Source organism: Capsicum annuum, chromosome 10 (assembly GCF_002878395.1).
Source record: "Capsicum annuum cultivar UCD-10X-F1 chromosome 10, UCD10Xv1.1, whole genome shotgun sequence".
Taxonomy (NCBI): domain Eukaryota; kingdom Viridiplantae; phylum Streptophyta; class Magnoliopsida; order Solanales; family Solanaceae; genus Capsicum; species Capsicum annuum.
The window spans coordinates 184,668,224-184,689,857 of record NC_061120.1 but is presented as its reverse complement, the minus strand read 5'-3'; the positions used below and the strand labels follow the sequence as shown (position 1 = coordinate 184,689,857).

General features: G+C 31.5%; 1 protein-coding gene across 2 annotated transcripts; it reads left to right on the top strand.

The window, feature by feature from the left end:
* The first annotated feature begins 757 nt into the window (after window positions 1-757).
* On the top strand, window positions 758-16,973 carry LOC107843346 (ubiquitin). 2 transcript variants are annotated; one of them, XM_016687586.2, is made up of 6 exons: window positions 758-964; window positions 1,063-1,160; window positions 1,291-2,473; window positions 5,423-6,285; window positions 6,425-6,508; window positions 16,393-16,973. In XM_016687586.2, the coding sequence occupies exons 3-6, from the start codon at window positions 1,343-1,345 to the stop codon at window positions 16,520-16,522; spliced, it is 2,208 nt and encodes a 735-aa protein (XP_016543072.2). In that variant the 5' UTR covers window positions 758-964; window positions 1,063-1,160; window positions 1,291-1,342; the 3' UTR covers window positions 16,523-16,973. The 2 variants fall into 2 exon arrangements, with proteins under 2 accessions (XP_016543072.2, XP_047254593.1); XM_047398637.1 differs by lacking the exons at window positions 758-964; window positions 1,063-1,160; window positions 1,291-2,473 and having other exon boundaries at window positions 6,232-6,285.
* Window positions 16,974-21,634: the final 4,661 nt, after the last annotated feature.

Genomic DNA, 21,634 nt, shown 5'->3' with positions numbered 1-21,634 from the left:
GCAAAAGTTCAGTTAGGTAAATCAGTAAAAGGTTAAACTTACTCCTAATCATATGGTTAGTAATTGAATCTTTTATTTTCATCAGTAAAGTAATGAAATATGCCTACTTAATTAGGCACAACATTTGCCTTGTTTTTAGTTCTTTTAGATTGTTAAGTGTTGACTTCACTAACTTCCGCACCTTGAAATAATCAATTGTCAGGATAATTACACTAAACTTATCCAACTTTTCTTACAATTAAATCCAACAGAATAAATAAATTAATTTTTTAATCAATGAAAAAATATGAATACGACACCTCAAACATTTACACCTAATATCATAATAATATACTCCCTCCGTACATGTCCACTCTTGGCACAACAACAATAATGATGTAATTTTACTTAATGTTTTAAACAATGTATTAGATAATTATAAATAGTAATTAATAGCAAAGTTAAAATTAATATAAATTATTCACTGATTTTCAGACAAATATTATTTCACATCTTTTTAAATAAAGAAAAATTATGAAATATATTTTGTGAAATGTATCCTTCTTGTTGCGGTAGATTCTTCAGATCCGACGAAAAAGGTCATAAATATAGTAGTAAATGCTTTATCAGCCAACCAAAAACCATAAAAATAATCCATAAATAATAACTACTTCGTCTATATTTTGACACATTGATAAATGTCAACATGCATGTAAATAGTACATATTTATACAGATGACAAGTATTTTTATTATTTTCCACCTCTTCCTATTTTCTCTAGGGTTCTCTTTCTTGTTTTCCTTTTTTTCCTTCTTTTCAGCCTTGATTTTTGTGTTTTTTTAGGAGAATTGTTAGTGAGTTGCTGCTATTTTTATGTGGCTGCTCAAAAAAAGAGTGTCAAAGTTAATTCTTGGATAAGTGAAATTGGAGTTTGGGTTCTTTTTCTTGCTAAAAGAATTGTGGTTGTACTCAAAGATGAGTCATAGTAGGTGTTGACTTTAAGATTTTGGAATTTTTATTCTGTTTTTCTCCTTATATCTTATGATTCAAATGTCTGATTTCTTTTTCTTGTTAAATTTGCAGGAATTCAATAAACTTTTTGAGATTTCATGCCTTTTTCTCTTGGATGAAATTGTCAAGAAATTGACTTCTTCAATACCGATTGTTTCATATATAGAAAGGTATGAATTTTATTCCCGGTTTGGGCTGAATTTAATTTAATTTTATTTACCTTTAGCGTTCTCGTTTGGTTTATTTTGTTTTTCGTAATGTTAATTATATTTTACGTTATAACAACATTTTCCATTGCAGCTATAAAAATAAATTATAGGGTGATGAATTAAGGAGGTGATCATTCTTCAAGATGATTACTTTTATGGATTCAAGAGACGAAGAGGAGAAGTGCTTAGATTCTCAATTGTGGCATGCTTGTGCTGGTACGATGGTAAAAATGCCTGCAGTTAATTCGATAGTGTTCTATTTTCCTCAAGGACACGCAGAGCATGCTTGTGCAAATGTGGAATTTAGGAATGATATTAGGATTCCATCATACATTCCTTGTAGAGTCTCAGCTATTACATACATGGCAGAACAAGTAACTGATGAAGTTTTTGCCAAAATTAGGTTGACACCTATTAGTCATAATGAAGTTGATCAAATTGTTGATGACGAAATTGCTAAAATTGGGTTGGATAACCCAGATAAATTCCCTTCATTTGCTAAAACGTTGACGCAATCAGATGCGAATAATGGTGGAGGTTTTTCTGTTCCCAAGTATTGTGCAGATACCATCTTTCCTCTCTTGAACTATGCTGCAGATCCTCCTGTCCAGAACCTCTCAGTGAAGGATGTTCATGGCAAGCCATGGGAATTTAGACATATTTTTCGAGGAAAGCCAAGGCGTCATCTTTTAACGACCGGTTGGAGTAACTTTGTGAATGAAAAAAAGCTCGTTGCTGGTGATTCCATTGTGTTTCTAAGGTCTGAAAATGGGAAATTGTGTGTAGGCATCCGCCGGGCAAAGAAAGGAATTGGTAATGGACCTGAAACTCCTTTTCAATGTATTCCACCTATCGATAACTTTTTTATTCCACCTATTGATAACTTAGCCATACCACCACGCGGAGGGTATTCAGCTTTGCTCAAGGATGATGAAAATAAATTGATGAGATATGAAAATACAAACTCAAATGTTGAGATCAACTTGATGAACAAAGGGAAAGTGAAGGCAGAATCAGTTATTGAAGCTGCAAATCTTGCAGCAAGCAAATATCCCTTTGAGGTTACCTTTTATCCCCACTCTAGCAATCCAGAGTTCTTTGTGAAGGCGTCACGTGTGAAGGCAGCGTTGCAGATCCCTTGGTGCTCAGGAATGAGGTTCAAGATGCCTTTTGAAACTGAAGACTCAATGATGAGCTGGTTCATGGGAACTATATCTTCTGTTCAGGTTGCTGATCCCCATCGATGGCCAGATTCACCCTGGAGGATTCTTCAGGTAATATAATGTGATATATGTGTCAAATATCTCATTTTTCTTTAACTTCTTTTTTCACCATTTTTGTTAAAAAAATTTATTGCTTCTGAAATAACTTTTTTACCTTTGTTCTATGCATACATTCTTGTCCTTGTAGGAGGTATGGCCGTTTGCTTCAGATCCCATGAGCAAAGAGCTAAAAATTCTTATTTTTATTACACCCACCAACTTTTCTTTTTAGTCCATTTTTAGAATATTGCTCACTTTCTCTTTTATGACATTATTTTAATTCCAACTTTCCATCAGTCATGTTTGAGATCACGAGATTAAATGATAAGTACAAACATTTGATATAACTTTAGTTTAAGACCATAAAATGTAAAAATATTTTTTTCTTAAACTTTCTGTCAAATCAAAACAAATCATTTTTTAAAAGGAGGGAGTATATAATTAGTCATTTGTGCATATTTATAGTTTATGACTCTGCGCAAAAAGTCACTATGTTTTATAACTTGAGAAAGTTTCAATACAATAAAATATAAGTTATTATTTGTTGCAATACAATACAATACCTTGTCACTTCTAACAAATCATTGGTAGATACAATAAGTTTAAGTAGCTTATTTCAAAGTTGTAAAATATTAAATAAAATTTTATTGTCATTTAACTAAATATTTTAAAAATTATACACTTTACTAATGTCGTGACTATATAAGAAACTAATGAATTTTTCTATTATTAATTATAATTTTGTACATATAAGTAGTATGTTTTTAGTGATTAGTAATGGAAACTTTGGCCAAAGAACTACAATCAATTGTAACTTGAGATATTGAAGTAAAAACTTGATAGTATAGAAAGAAGATTAAATGCACTTCTATGTCACTGTATAAGAAAATTATAATTTTTTTATATTAAAAAGACTAGAAACGATATCTGATTTTATATAATATATAATAATTAACATAGAAAAAATGTTTTTTTTAGATTTAAGTTTGGTTATTCAAATGAGTAAGCAAATTAGGTTAAGTTTTGATCTCTCATATACCTACCCGTTGATTTTGAATTTTTTCTTATCCTACAATTGTTCTCCTTTTTCCTGTGTATGGCGATTTTATGTACTGTTTAAATTCAACTTTCTGAATTAATTATTTTTATTTATCCACATAGAAATATTTGAATAAATTTTCTTAAAAGGATAACTTTATAGCTTTTCTTAAAAAAAAAAAAAGTAAAGAGGTTGAATTTTGAGAAAATACATAAATTATATTTAAAATATTTATGATGTAACATTAAATATTTGACTTTAGTCAATGATGATATTGAGCCGTCCGATCCTTGTGACTTTTTAACCAACTAGTTTAGGTTTACGCGTCTTGCGCGTGTAAATGAGTTCAAATATTACATTAAATAGGATATTTATTTAAATAATAAAGATGAATATAATAATTAAATTTAATCACTTTTAAGTATATAAAGACGGAGAATTTATTTATTAAACCTAACCTTTACCAAAAATATTTTTAAAAGTCGATCAACTTTCATCTACCATCTCTAAATTGCAATAAAACAATACAATGAAAGAGACATCAAAATAATACAATTAAATTTAATCTTTACACACAAAAATTTTTTTAAAGTCGTCTGACACTCATCTACCACATGTAAACAATAACAAAATAATACGATAATGGTGATATCAAAATAATACAACTAAACCTAACCTTTACGTAAAAAAATTCACCTGTATACTGCAACAAAAAAATACGTTAAAAGTGATATCAAAACAATACAATTAAACTTAAATTTTACACACAAAAATTTCTCAAAGTTGATCGAGATTCATCTACGAACTGTAAACTACCATAAAATAACAAACTAATACAAATATTATGATAAATAATACCAATTACCCCCTGAAATATATCCAAAAAGGCTATGGCACACCTCAACTTAAAAGGGGTCATATTACCTCTGAACTATTTAAAAGTGTAATTTTAACACCCTTAGTGCTTACGTGGCACATATGTGGCACAACACACTGAAGTGTCCACGTAGGCACACGTGTGTGCCACGTATGTGCCACATAGGCACTAAGGGTGTCAAAATTACACTTTTAATTAGTTCAGGGGGTAATATGACCCCCTTTAAGTTGAGGTGTGTCATAGCCTTTTTGGGTATAGTTAAGGGGGGTAATTGGGTATTTTCTCTATAATTAAACCTAACTTTTATCTAAAAAAAATTTTTCAAAGCCGACCCACATTCATCTAGCATCTGTAAATTAAAATAAAATAATAAGATAATAAAGATAACAAAATAATACAATTAAACCTAACTTTTACACAAGAAATTCTTCAAAGCCAACCGAAATTCATCTACGACCTGTAAACAATAAAAAAAATATAATAGTGATAACAAAATTTCGATTTTGATCCAACTAATTCTCGTCTGAGCAAATATTTTGATCCTAAAGAATAATTTTGAATGAAAACAAAGAAGATATATATATACACATATGTTAAACTCTATTATGCTGATAAAAACAGTGAATAAGTTGAGGATTAGAAAATCAAGCATCCACAATCTAGACGTGCAATCGAATCAAGTTAGATGAGCATCAATCATATTCTCCAGTACGCAAACCGATTTGTTCTCTAGTTTAACGTACATCTCAATATTTACAGAAGTATTTCCTTAATAGAGTCCTATTTTAGGAGTATTTTTCTAATTGAACAGTAGAAAGAAAAATATTAATTAATTCTCCTATCATATATTTTAGGAGTCCTATATATTTTACGAAGTCTAGTAGAAAGGAAAATATTAATTAATTCTCCTACCATATATTTTAGGAAGTTTAGTTAATATAATAAAAAATAATTAAGTAATAATAAATTAAAAATAATAGTGAAAAGATGATAATAGATATAGATATAGATAATATTATCTCTGACTAGAGGTGTATTGCTGCAGGTGACATGGGACGAGCCTGATTTGCTTCAAAATGTGAAATGTGTCAACCCATGGCTTGTGGAATTAGTCTCAAACATGTCCACCATCCACTTTAATCCCTATGCACCCCCTTTTCAATTACCTCAACGTTCAGATTTTCCTCATCTTCCTATGCCTGGCCTTATTAGGCCCAGTGATTTCTTTAATTGTCTTCCTAATGACACCCATGTTGGGATGCAGGGAGCCAGGCATGCTCAATATAATTTATCATTACCAGACCTCCACCTCGATAGGCTTTACTCAAGTCTGTCGCATGTTGGTTTTCCACCACCTCATCATGTTATTGCATCCCCTAGAACCTCTAATAGTACAACGATTCCCAATCCAAGTATCAGTGATGATATATCTTGTCTGCTAACCCTTGGAGGCTCCTCCCAAACTATGAATAAATCTGATTGTGAGAAAGTACCACAATTTAAACTTTTTGGTCAACTCATACGGACTGAACAACAAATCTCTCAAAGCAGTTCAGGAGATACTGGTTCTCCTATTCGTGCAGTGAATAGTTCTTTACATGGGCATGGATATAAAAAAGGTAATATATCTGAGGAATCGGGTACTTCATTTGATCACTGCAGTCTACCAGACCACTTACCATGTGAATCATTTCAATCTGAGAAAAATTTGGAGATGGGACACTGTGAAGTTTTCATAGAATCAGAAGATGTAGGAAGGACACTGGATTTATCATTGTTGGATTCCTATGAAGAGTTATACATGGATTTGTCCAATATGTCAGGCATTAAAATTTCAGATATGCTTAATCATGTGATTTATCGAGATATCAATGGTGCGACAAAGCAACTTGGTGATGAACCATTTAGGTATGCTTTTAACTTTCGTAATTGTGATATCTTGTACTTCGACTTTAGGAAAATTTATTTGATATTTATCATTGTTGGTGGTGTGAGGACCTATCATTAACGAACCAATTTGGTTTATGCGTTTGCATTTGTTTTACAGGGAATTCACTAAAACATCACGAAGATTAACAATTCTAACGGATGCAAGAAGTGATAATATAGGAGTTACGAGTAGAGATAACAAGTAAGATCGATCTCCGTTTAAATTATATAGTTTGACGGCTCTGATCACTATTCAATCCAAGTCTCTTTTATGTTGGACAATATGTTTACAAGACTTAGAGATTGTTTTGAGTTTTGTTTTGAGACAATACCTACAACGATAAGTGTGCTCATTCTAAAGTTTAACGCTTGTTACTTTGATGGTGGAAACTTTGCCTTGTGTTTCGAAAAATTAAATTAAATATATACACAAACAACTATCTGAAGAAGTTCAGGAGAATTATATGAGAATGAAAGAAACTCCTAATCAAAAGCTAGGCGTGCTAAACTAAGGTGAATTATACAGACTGAAAGAAACTCCTAATCAAAAGTTAAATGTCCTAAACTAAACTGAGGTGAATTATATGGATGAAAGAAACTCCTAATCGAAAGTTAATGTGATAAACAGTATATTATATGTGAGAATCAAAACTAAAACTCAGCAATAATTATCAATTCATTTGCAATTTTACCATCTGAGAATGGCTTTAGAAGAATTACATTAATCCATTGTAGCACATATGAAGGGAAGATTTGGAGCAACTAGTAAAGTTGTTGTCACGTGACCAAGAGATCATGGATTCAAACTTTGGAAATAGCCTCTGGTAGAAATGGAAGGTAAGATTGCGTATAATACCCTTACGGTCGGGCCGTTCCACGAACCCTGCACATAGCTGGATCTTTAGTACAATAACTTATCCCTTTTTATGTAGCACATATAGTAGTAATACTTAATGATAATTTAATAATTCTCTCTAGGTTTCAAAATAATAATTTAACTAATTTTAGAAGTTAAATTGGATTGAATCTACTCATTATTTTAAGATTAAAGTTTAACTTTTCTTATGTCACTTTGAGAGAAAAATCATTTTAAGATATTGATCGTAGTTCACATAATCTAATTTTCAAGAGGGTAACATGACAATTAATATGAAACGAAAAGAAATAGATAAGACAGCATAAGGTGTTCTAACAACGATTTGTTGTTTTCCGTGGGAAGGTTGATCTTTAGTTATGTACGGTCCTTTTAACGGGAGATTAATAGAATATGTGAAAATCTTTGTAGGACATATATTATTTCCTCGTTAAGTACTTATGCTTGATAGGGTCAAATTTACATTATCCTTAAAGGTTTTTTGTACTTTAATTTGTTCTATAAGGACGGTTAAAGCAGGATCAACAAATTCACTACAAGAAGATGGTTAAATTGTGACAGAAATTTTAGTCACAAATCATTGATTGTGATGGATTTGTGACGGAAAATCGTACGTCTCAGAACCTTTGGTCATAAAATCATTGTGACGGATTTATGTTCCGTCACAAAATTATTGTGACAGAACTGAGACAGATCGTCCTTCACAATATAAATCCTTAAATTTGACTTAAATTGCGTCACAAATTTATAACAGATTTGTGACAGAATATCCTGTTATAAAATAGTGACAGAATAGTTTCCGTAATAAATTTTCAAATCTAATCACCACAATTGTGACAATATATTTCGTTACAAATAATTTGTGACAGACTAATTCAGTCACAATATGACTCTCTTTATCAATATTAGTAACAGATTTAGGATATATTGTAACGAATTAAATCTTTCACAAATTTATTTAAATTTTTAATTTTAATAAATAATAATTACAAAAGCCTTAAGTTAATACAAGATTTATAATAAAAAAGCCTTAAGTTAATTAAAACATGCAAAATCACAACTTCAATAAGCAAAAGTCTACCAATGTTTAAAATTTAAAGCATATAACTATCCAAAAAAGTGTGACAATGTTCAAGTCGACACTTCAAGTAACTAAAGTCTCAAAATATTAAACACTTAAGCATTAGATGAGTCCCTATTAGGGAGAGTAGGATTACTAAATGAGTAAGAAGATAATGTCATATTGCTCATCATGCGAGACCATTGCTCCTCCAAAGATTTGAATCGATCATCACTTTGTTGCCTCAAACGGAAAACCTCTTGCTCTACTTGTTGTTGCACCTCCAACTCTACACACTCTTGAAGAACTCTCTCTTGATTTTCTCTCATATATGACACCTCTTTCTCAAGTATTTTGATGTGCTCTTCGGCAACATGATCGGACACTACAGCAAATTGCATGTCGTATCTTTATACAAGGTTGAAGCTTGAGAGCCCAATTCATACACACATTATTTTTTTGCTCCACCCACAACATCAAAGTACATTCAATTTATATCGAGCTTTTGATCTTCTGATGAATCATCTGTTGATCCTGAAAGAACAGTAGCTATGACAACCTCCATTTTATCCTAAAAAATACAAATAATCAGCCAACAAAAATAGTATGAAAACAAAAAATAGTAGTAGGCAGAACAAAAAAAACAGTCAGACTAGTGTTCCTAAAGAGTGCAGAAGACAGAACTTGCAGAGAAGAGGCCATCAGGTTATTTTCCATTTCAACAGCCACAGTTTTGACCTCTAGATCACTCTCAGCAAAGCATGGCTAATGGATTGGTTTGTGATGATGGATTATGGATTCTTTAATCACACTACTTGCTTTACTCAAAGTTAGGCCTCCAATTTGTATGGCTTTTTTCAGCAGGCGGACGTAGTAAAATTTTCTAATTCTTGAAGCTTATAAGATGTAGTTGTTTGACAAAAAGCATTTTAGAAATACAGAAATGAGATACCTTATAAAGGACGAGGCTAACAAAGTGTTTTATCATGTATAGGTACATAAATTTAGAAGAGTACCAAGTCTGGTGTTTTTAACTTACAAAAGGAAGGATTAAATTTAGAATAGAACATGTTCACTTTTGACCAATTTAAAAAAATTAAAATTGCATAGACGTAGATTACTCACTGATCCTTATAGCATAAGCTATCACTGATCCTTGTATAAGTATAATGAGTACTTTTTACAGGTCTAATAGTAAAAAGGTTCGTATACTTAGCTAGTTTATCACTGATCCTTGTAGCATTTATCTGTGCTTTATGATATCTGCGGTAAGAATCTTGTACATTTTAATAGTTGTAAACGCAGCTTTAACAATATACATATATACCAATATCACTTATACTGTCAGTAACTACATAAAGTTGTTGTCTATTATCAATGAGAATCTCTATATTCCATAATCTATATATTATCATTTGTCTGTCATAGTGTTTTGTATGGAATGTGCTTTGATTTTTATTTTCCTATGACTATTCTAAAAGCTTGTTGTTCCTCTATTTACGCTCAACAATTTCAGCTTTTTTCAATAAAGAAAGTGACTTGTTGAAATAATAAATACTGTATTAGTTAACCAACTTGAAGACTAGACTAGACGAACAAAGAAAAGAAACTAAAATCCATCAATGTGTTGTATTTCTAGATTGGACATTTTGGTTTGGGCAAAACTCAAGAGCAGTGGGAGGAACATAGCAAAAAGGGGAAAAAGAGAATGACATAAATATAGCAGAAGTAAAGTCCATTAAAGAATTCAGAAACAAATAGCGGCATTGTGATTTGATGAATGTGTTAAACTCCATGAATTAATTCGTGCGTTACAGTTCAACAACAGTTATCAAAGTCTCTCTCCTCAAGTAGAAAAGCTAGAAGAAACCAAAAGATAGACCATAGAAGTATTGATACAGGATCAAGTTCAAACACAAGAAGTAGACCACAACAAGAATAACAAGATGTCAACAACAATGCTAGTGAATCGAAATAGGCCACACACGGCTTCACTAGACTTCAAGATTTCAACAGAACCAGATTCTTAAGAGTACAAGATTACAACAAGTGTAGTGAATCAAAATTGACCCCACACGGCTTCACTACTTCATGAGAGTAATATTGCTCTCATGCTTTCAAGATATAAAGAATGAGAAGCTTATTAGAAAACTTACATTAATGCTCTTCGACTTGGCATCAACAAAACTGTCATCCTTTTTTTGGTGCAACTTCTTAAATATCTTCCATGAATTTGGTTCACGGCCCATTTCGATTGCCTGGAAAAAAAGTTCAACATTAAAATCAGAGATAAAGTCAAAGAAACTTTTAGCCTTCATAACTCAAGTTTTATTTTTTGCATAGCTTAAGCAAGAAACAATAGTGAATACAAAGTAATACCCTACACTAACGAACAAAAATGTCACTAGCCTTATATCCTAATTCGCGTCCTCCAGACCTTTCTATCTAGGGTCATATCCTCAGTAAGTTGTAATTGCTCCATTTTAGGCACATTTTCGTTCTAATACCACAAACATCTTTTGACAAAGTAAATACCACTGAATTTCTTTTAGGACAATTAAGGGTTTCTAAAATTAGAAATGGGTGAACCCATTACCCCTGAGTTCTGGACGTTGTTCTTAGTCCTAAAAAGTTGGCCTTAGATAGATTTCTCAGTCATAAAAGCAAAGAAGGGGTTTCTGGAACTAAAAGTTCTCTAAACATCACCCACCAGTCACTCCTAAACACACATTAATCTCCAACAAAACTAAACAAACTCCTGACCAGTACCAAATCAAACATAAATATACCAACCAAATCTTTATCTCAACTAGTTTGTATTCCTTTATAACACTTATCATCGTCATAGTTTTGTATATATAGACTGCCCCTAACATATTTCAGATGTTTCTCTTATATTCACCCATTCAAAATATCTCATTAATTAGCTTAAGTACATTCTTAACAAACTTTATCTGAATGAATTATTTCCTAAAATCACTCTGTTAATACGGATAACAATACTAAAGTTACTTAAAATATCAAGCTTCCCACAAAAGTTGCATGTTTCTCATGGACAGTTCTCAGAGAAGCTTGTCTCACACAAAACAACCTCTGCAGAAGGAAAATTCAGATGATAGGCAGAAGGTTACATGTGCTATCAGAATCCAGAATCTGTTGACATTGCCCAGTAGCTACAGACATGTGGTCTATATTTTTATCCATGCATGTAAGTTGGATCATACCTCAAGGCATTAAAGAAACAGTTAAAGGCTAGAATAGTTAGAAAGTTGGCAGAGCCATCAAGAAAGTATGGAAGATGATTCCTTATTGTATTTTTTGTGTTCGATTGCAAAATATGAATCACAGATATTTTGGTGGAATTTCTATTCCTTCCCATTTTTTGAAAGCTAAAGGTCTATTATACCTATAGTGTTGACTCATAGCTAGATTTTATCAGTTCACATTAGTCTAGTTTCTTTAACTTAAGCCATATTTTTGCTCTTTTATTAGCTTCCCAGTTAGCATGAAACATATTATAATGGAGCGAACACTAGCATTGGCCACGATACACATATATCAGTAGTGCATCTTTCACGACAATAACCATATATAAAGAAATCACCTCAATTCATTGAATTAATATATAAACACGACAGAAACCAACTTCTTATGGAGTTAACAATGAAAGAAACAAGCTATATCGCGGTTATGGTCATTTGAGTCATCACTAGTTCACAACCTAGAATACCAACAACAACCCGAGTTCTTTTTCTAAAGAATCAATTGCAAAAAGCAAAACAAGTGAAGAATGAAACAACACAAAGATGAACAGAACAAGGTCATAATCAGCACAGGGTGCATTTGCAATCAACACGGACAATCTACATCTATTGACTATCAACACTAACGGAAGGCAGACCAGTCCCGGCAAATAAGTAGATCCACTACCTCAAACTTAGACTAGGTATTACAACAATCAAATTAGTTGAAGTTGAATATACTAATTTTTATGTCCATAAACATTGCAATCACACTTAAAATACTACACTGCAACCATGCTTGAAGGGCTCCTGTCAAGTACCAAACCTAATGTAAAACTACAGGGGTTGGGTCAGTTCGAGACAACCCCAACTTGACACCCTTGGGTAAGAATACAAGTTAAAATTAACCTTGACCCAAATTCGTTGTTTTCTCTACAAGGATACATCCATTATAATCTATTTTTTGCCAAGTTTATGTTGATTGAGAAAACAGTACCTTATGATTCATGAAATCAATACATATATAGAGTGTCGGAGCCAGAATTTTACAATACATCCATTATAATCAGCATTGGGTGTATTTGCAATCACCACAGATAATCTACATCTATAAACTATCACCACAATTGTCAACACTTACCTGTTCGATGAAGACACAATAAAATCGACCTTTAGCAAGTTTTCAGCTCCCGTACCTAAAAGCAAACTCACTTAGTTAATTCGATTTCTTGTGCACAATGAAGAAATTGAGAAGAAAGTGAAGGGTTTGAGGAAAACTAGCACTGTGAAGAAATTGAAATGAAAATGAAGGGTTTGAAGGGAAACTGAAAAAGATGTAAAAATAAACTTAAGGAAAATCAAAAACGTTAAAAATTTTTAGAGGAAAATCGCCCATTTCTGATTTTGACAGAAATAAATCTGTCAAAAATATATATAAATATATTTCTTTTTTAGAGGGAAATCGCTCATTTCTGATTTTGACGGAAATAAATCTGTCAAAAATATATATAAATATATTTATTTTTTATTATGACGGAATAAATTCGTCACAATTTTTTATTATATTAGTTATTTTTTAAAAAAAAATTATTGTGATGGAATGTTCAATCTGTCACAAATTTAGTAACGGATTTGTGACAGAAAGTTATTATTTTTTCACATCAATTTTAATTTGTGACAAAAATATATCTGTCACAAAAATTATATTTAAATTTGTCAAAAATTGTCACAAAACCTCTTTGAATTTTTATGTGAAAATAAAAAAATTAAAAACTTTATATTTGTACAAAAATAATCCGTCATAAATTTATCAAAATTTTGTCACAAATTGTGACAGAAATGTTCCATCACAATTTAACCATTTTCTTGTAGTGAAAAGTATCTTTAGCATCTAAAGTATTCGATTCAAAATTAGTACTTTTTTTTATAATCGTGGTGTTTGAGCTAATTTTTGTACACCTCGACTATATTCACGAGATATCTGCCACCTTCCACTAGAAACAGATACAAGGTAACTCTGTCCACAATGTCTAGGGCAGATGGAAAGAATCACCTAGTGTTTTTTTTTTTTTTTTTTGCATCTGTTGGGATTTGAGCTTGAAGGTTCTCAACTCACTTCATTGACCACTAGGTCACACTCTTTGGTGCAAAAATTAGTATTATATGTTTGGCATATCCATTGCCACACCTTTCACATGATCACAAACAACATATTTTGATCCATCGATAGTTGAGTCGTTGAGAGAATTGACTGAATGACCTTAATGATCGGTTTAGAAGTAGCGGTTCACTAGCGTCAAATAAAATTCTTATACTATTGTTAACTCATTTAATTTACTTCATGAGAAAATATATAAAGCAAAAATTATTTATTTTATTTGTTTATATACTTAACTAGTTCAGGTGTACACACCTTGCGCGTGTACCTCACTTTAATGAGTTTAAATATTACATTAAATAGAATATTTATTTAAATAACAAAGATGAATATAATAATTAAATTTAATATCTTTTGAGTATGTAAAGATGGATAATTTATTTATTAAACCTAATATTTAGTAAAAATACTTTTAAAAATCTATCGACATTCATCTAACATCTGTAAATTGTAACAAAACAATACAATGGTAGAGACATCAAAATAATACAATTGAATCTAATTTTTACACACAAAAAATTTCTCAAAGTCATTTGACACTCATTTACCACTTGCAAACAATAACAAAATAATACGATAATAGAGATATCAAAATAAAACAACTAAATCTAACCTTTACGTAAAAAAATTTGGGATAATACTCACAAAAATACCTGAACTTTGATCGAATTTTCAGTTGAGCATACTGAACTTTGTGGGGGTTCTATTATCCCCCTAGACTTTTTTTTCCCGTATTTTAATGGCATATATCTGCCCACTTGGACACGTGTAAATATGAGGTTGGCGTGTGTATTACACGCGCCAATACACATGTAAAAATGAGATTGGCGTAAAAATTACACCGTCAGCCGTCGAAACTGGGTAAAGAGTTTCAGGGGGGAGGGGGGAGATTCACTTTAAAAAGTTTAGGGGGTAATAGGACCCCCGCAAAGTTCAGTATGCTCAATTGAAAATTCAGTCAAAGTTCAGATATTTTTGTGAGTATTATCCCCAAAAAATTCTCAAAGTTGACTAAAATTTATCTATCACTTGTAACTGCAACAAAATAATACGATAAAAGTGATATCAAAACAATATAATTAAACTTAAATTTTACGCACAAAAATTTCTCAAAGCCGATCAAGATTCATTTATGAACTGTAAACTACAACAAAATAATAAACTAATAGAGATATTACGATAATACAATTAAACCTAACCTTTACCTAAAAAAAATTCAAAGACGACCCACATTCATCTAGCATCCATAAATTAAAATAAAATAATAAGATAATAAAGATATCAAAACAATACAATTAAACCTAACCTTTACACAAAAAATTCTTCAAAGCCAACCGATATTCATCTACGACCTGTAAATTAAGCATCCACCATCTAGACATGCAATCGAATCAAGTTAGATGAGCATCAATTATATTCTCCCGATAGACAAATTGGTTTGTTCTCTAGTTTAACGTACATCTCAATATTTATAAAAGTATTTCCTTAATAGAGTTGTATTTTAGGAGTATTTTTCTAATTAAACAGTAGAAAGAAAAATATTAATTAATTCTCCTACCATATTTTTTAGGGTTCCATATATTTTAAAAAGTCTAGTAGAAAGTAAAATATTAATTAATTTTCCTACCATATATTTTAGGAAGTCTAGTTAATATAATAAAAGATAATTAAATAATAAATTTAAAAAAATAGTGAAAAGACAGTTTTGTCTTTGGAGATTAAAAAATTCTAGATATAGATTAATTGCGAGTTTTTCTACTAATCTCTAATTTAACAATTTCTTAGGAAGCATCTCCTATTTAATGACTCTTCCACCCTTAACTTTCAAGTGTCCTAATTTTTTTCCTCTTTAGTTCATAAACAATCTCTCTCTCTTCATTTACAGAATATTTTAAGGTAAGTTCTTCTTTTGCTATTTTTAATTTTAATTTGTTTCCTTTTATCCCCTTCAACTTGGAAAAAATTGTGAAATTCGAAGTATGATAATTTACTGTTTATTTTCTTCTAAATTAGAACGTTTAATTCCTTTAATTTGTAAAATAAAATTTATATACTTAAACATTACATTAAAAAAAATAGACGAATTCAATGTAGAACAATTGTTTTCCAAAAACCGAAGAATTCATCAAATTTTTTAGTTCATGTGTGAATTATGCATGAAGAAGGATATGTAGATAGTATAGTTGTTTTACTTCAATTTTCTCTAAAAAAAGAAGAAAAATGCAATGCTTAAATCCCAGAATGTGTTATATGAATGAAATTATGTTGGATAATATGTTTGTTTCACATATGTTATGTAATGGTTTTCAAAGCGATTTATTATGTCCTTGATTACTTCATATGTGAATTTTCAAAAGGAATCCACCCTACATCTTGTCTTGCGTCTTCGTGGAGGTTATAGGGAAAATGAAGTTTATCCAATCATTATGATTATTAATAAAAACGGTTCAAGAAAAAGAACCTTATAAGGATAGACTACACATGTTATTAGATGGTTGACATCTAGAAAATGAGAATTGTCTTTGCGATTATCACATTCGGAAAAACTGGACACTCCATCTTATACGATGTCAGAATGATAGATTTCAATTTTTTGTTAAGATCAGTTGGAACGTCACAAGATTTATAATTGTTTAACTATGCAATAATCGTGATTTAGTTCAAATGCTTATTAACTATTTTGGGATTCGGGAGTATATATAAATAATAATTTTCTATATATTCGATACTTTCTCTTTGTATGCAATTACAGATGCAAATCTTTGTTAAGATACTCGACGGAAAGACCATTACTCTTGATGTCGAGAGTTCCAACATCATTGAGAATGTCAAAGCCAAGATTCAAGACAAAGAAGGAATTTCTCCGGATCAACAAAAGTTAATATTTGCTGGAAAACAATTTGAGGATAGTCGAACACTTGCTGATTACAATGTTCAAAAGGAGTCTACCCTTCATCTTAGCTTGTGTCTTCATGGAGGTTATAGGGCAGATGAAGTTTATCCAATCATTATTAGGACATATAAGGCGGAGACGTTTGTCTTGGAAGTTAAGACTGGCTTTACAATTGAAAATGTGATAAAAACGGTCCAAGAAAAAGGAGATTATAAGGATAGACTGCATATGGTATTAGATGGTCAGTATCTAGAATATGAGAAGAGTCTTTTTGATTTTAATATTCGAAAAAATTGGACACTCAATCTTATAAGACGATAGAAAGATAAATTATAGATCTTCCTTAGAAATTTGCTCGGGAAGATTATTTGTTTTAAAAGTAGATAATTCTCAAATTATTATTGTAAAACAATTATGAAGAATATATATTCTATTGTGTACACTACTCTACCAATAGGCTCTAAGTCATCAAAGAAAAAATGTTCAAAAAAACTTGAGTGCTTTAAATTCATGCTTAGTATTTTGGTCATTGAACAATTGTTTTTGGTTATTGGCTTCAAGTTCAATGAAATAAATAAACTAAAAAAGTAGGTACATTTCTTGGTTCTCTGGAAAAAAAAAAAGCACTATACTTGCTCGATAAATATAGAAATGAAATAGATATCATTCTAAATCTTCATCAATCTTTTAAACCAATAAGAAATCTCAACGACAAGTAGAAATTGAAATATGTCGCAGTTATAACACACAACAAAATAAATATGGCAATGTAAAAATAATCAATCACAAAAAAAATAACAAAATTTGAAAAAACTTCTTTAATATGAAGAATAAAAAATTGTGAAACGAAAACTCCCTTAGTTAACAAAATGGTTATAAAATTTTTAAGCAGCAACAATAATAGCAAGAGCAACAATGAAACAAATGAGAGAAGTCATCCAAATAAGATTTTGTTCGCGACTCAAAATTCAAATCTACATGTCTCTAGATTCAATCTTATTATAACATCCATCTTCTTTTACTTTCTAGTTTCTTTTTTGACAATTTTTTTTGATATAATATCTATTTTTTTGTCCAAATTTTTTGAGTTCTTTTACCATCTTTCGTTGAATTTAGGAGATTATTTTTATGAGTTGGAAACTTGAAAGTAGATGTTGAAGCTAATTAACAGTGGTAGTTAGTTACTGTAGTTAGCTATATGGAGTTAGTTAAGCACTCACAGGAGTGACAACTGAAATATCAGTTGTACATAGCTAAATTAACAATATTGTTTAAGTAGATTGATAGCTTGTAGTGTACGCTTGAGTAATATATTAGCACTGAAAATTAGTCAATAAATAGCAGTGTACAAGTATTGTTTCATTGACTTCATATAAAGAAATATCAAAGTAGTTAATATTTCTCTCGACAATTCTCTTTATTATCTTTTTTGAGCTAACTCTATGAGCATATAGTTCATAATTCATCATGGTATCAGAATTTGTGCAATTGATCGCCAAGCTTTCTCTCGTTTGAGTTTTTGGTTCTCCTTCTCGATTTCAAATTTTTATAGAATTCTTTGGTTTATTTCTTTCTTTTTCAGTTTAAGCCGATTTAGGTCGAACACCTACTGCTTACTCTAACAAGTGGTTAGTTTTGAGCTGTGCAACTTTCATTCATGGCGACATATGAAGGTGGACTTGTTAGTAAGGCTGAAACTCCAATTACAATGCAAATCATGGATCAGCATCATCCTTTGTTCCTACAATTGTCTAACTCTCCAGATAGCTCATTAATCTATGTTAAGCTAACATGACCGGAGAATTATACATTTTGGAGTAGTACTATGCGAATCACCTTATTAGGAAAGAGTAAACTATAGGTTTTGTTGATGGTAGACATTCTAAGGAAAATTTTCCCTCATCTCTTCATAAATTATGAAAAAAGTGTAATACAATTATTCTATCATCGATTAGAAACTTTGTTAGTACTGAATTGTTATGCAGTTGGTGCATGCCTCGAGTGCTTATATAGCTCTCGAATTCTCTTGCTACATACAGAAATTGCCACTTTAGCTCAAGGCATCTCTTTTGTCTCTGCCTATTTCTCCAAACTAAAAGAGTTTTGGGCAGAATTTGATGCTCTTAAACCCTTTCTTAGTTGTAATTGTACTGAATCCAGGAAATATGTTGAGCACTTTGAAGTTGTTAATGGTATTAAATGAGTCTTATTCTCAGTCAAGCAATTAGACCTTAAAAACATGTCTTCTACACCATCTATTAACAAAGCTTATCCTATGATTATCTCTATAGAGAGCAGGAAGAGTATGTTCTAGACTTATGTGTCTGATTTAAGTGAAGTTACAACTTTATCTAGTGTTAAAGGCAAGGAAGTACTTGTTCATACCTACAGTTTTACTGAGAATGCAACTTTGATTGCTAGCAGCAAAGGTAAAGGTGTCCTTATGCCTAGCTATGACTCTAATAATGCTTCTAATTTAGGTAGCAAAAATAGCAGCTCTCAACTAATTGGTGGTTACAATAGAGGTAATGGAACTAATTCTTCTAGAAACTGAAATTATTGTGGATCCATAAGTTATGGTTCTAACTATATACTCAAGAAGAATCATCTATATTGTGACTTTTGTCATTTTAAAAGTCACAACAGAGATCACTGTTATAAGTTGCATAGATATCCCAGTGATTACAAATAAAAAAAGAGGTTTAGTGCTAACAATATGTCTAGTAATGCAACATATTACTTACCTGGTGTTTCTAATGATGCAGGTGTGAGTCAAGCAAGTGCTCACTATGTAGGCCCTTCTTAAATACACTCTAGCCCTAGTGTTAATGGACTCATTTCAAGCATTCCTCAATTCACACAAGACCAATATAATCAACTCATTCAATTGCTTGGAAAGAGAAAAATAACACTAATTCCATTATAATAGTAGGTATAACAACCTCTTCTGTAGCTTGTGGTGCATTTAATATCTCCCAAAAGTGCATAGTTGACTCTGGTGTCTCTAGCCATATGATTAATATCACCAACCTTCTCACAAATCCTAAAATCATTGACAACATCAAAGATGGTAAAGTATACTTTCCAACAGGTAGTATAGTTTATATGAAACATGGGGGGTAAACTTGCATTTCTCGAGGGAAAAAAAATCATAATTGTTACTCATATTTCTAAATTCAACTATAATTTGTTGTCTGTCTCTAAAGCTGACCAAAGAATTGAGATAGACAGTGTAGTTCTATCTTGATTTTGTATCTTTCAAGATCTCTTAAGTGGTCAGGTGAAGGGGACTTATAGGTAAGATAATGGACTACATGTGATCACTACAGGAGACTAGAATAAAGTTCAAGCTGTGACTAAAGGTGTTACAAGAGTCATTCAGACATTTGTAAAGAATAAACAACATGATTTAGTATTGTGGCATAGAAGATTAGGGCATGTCCCCTTAGGTACTTTGATGTACATGGATATTCCTCTAAGTTTTTTAGGGCAATGTTCTAGTTCCAATACTTCTCTTAAGGTATGCAAGTTACACAAATCCTTATATGGTTTAAAACTGACTCCTAAGCAGTGGAATAAGAAGGTTACTGATTCTCTATTTTAACTAGGCTTTACATAAGTCATTTTTATTATTCCTTGTTTACTAAATTGATGCACTCTAATCTAGTAGTAATTCTAGTATATGTAGATGATCTACTAGTTACAGGAAGCAACTCAGAGTTAATCCTGCAAACTAGACATGATCTACAATTGAAGTTTAAAATGAAGGATCTAGAAAAGCTTAAGTTTATTTGGGAATTGAATTTGCAAGATCATCTAAAGGGATTGTAATGTCTTAGAGAAAATATGTACTTGAGTTGATTGCTGAGATGGGATTTGGAGGTGCCAAACTTGTAGGCACTCCATTTGAATCAACTTGAGCTTACATCCACAGACTTTGATAGACTGATAACTTCAAATAAACACAATGATACTAATAAAAAGCTGGAAGATACTGGATAATATCATAGGTTGATTGGCAGGCCTTTATATCTCACTATGACTTGAACTGACATCACTTATGCAGTTCAAGTTCTTAGTTAATCTATACATAAGCCTAAATAATCACTAATGGATGTTGCTTTGAAAGTTGTCAGATATATCAAGGAAGCTCCCGGTCTTGGTATTTTGTTGCCTTCTAATAGCTCTAAGAAACAATAAGCCTATTGTGATTTTAACTAGGGAAGATGTCTTCATACTAGAAGATTAGTCACTGGATATTTTGTGTGTATGGTGGCGCTCTGATCTCATGGAAGTCCAAGAAGTAAGCCACAGTTGCCAAAAGTTCTGTTAAAGTTGGGTTATGAAGTATGGCTTCAATAGTAGCTGCAATTACTTGGTTAAAAGATCTATTTCAGGAACTAGGAATCAATTTGAACTTGCCAATTCATCTGTGTGACAGCAAGGCTGCTATTCAAATAGCAACCAATCCCATCTTTCAGTACGCACTAAACATATAGACACTAATCGTCATTTTGTCAAGAAAAAATTCTTCAGGATCTGATCAAAACTTATCATGTGTCTACAAAGGAACAACTAGCTGATCACTTAACGAAGAGTTTGGGAAAGCAACCACATGAGTATCTCCTTTTCAAGCAGTTGTTGTTGTTGAAAGACCTCTTTCAGCCATCAGCTTGGGGAGGGGTGTTGAAGCTAGTTAACAGTGATAGTTAATTACTGTAGTTAGCTATGCAGAGTTAGTTAAGCACTCACAAGAGTGACACCTGGAATGTCAACTGTACACAACTAAATCAACCATATTATTTGAGTAGATTGATGGCTTGTAGTGTACGCTTGAGTAAGATACTTAACACTAGAGATTAGTCTATAAGTAGCAGTGTACAAGTATCGTTCCATTGACTTCATAAGAAGAAATATCAAAGCAGTTAATATTTCTCTCAACAATTCTCTTTATCATCTTTTTTGAGCTAACTCTACAAGCATATCTCTCATAATTTATCACTAGAGGTATCAAAATGAACCAAAGTTAAGCCAATCGAAATAAGTTCAATATATAAATAGATCAATGTCCAACCCTACTCAAAGCTCACTTAAGCGACTA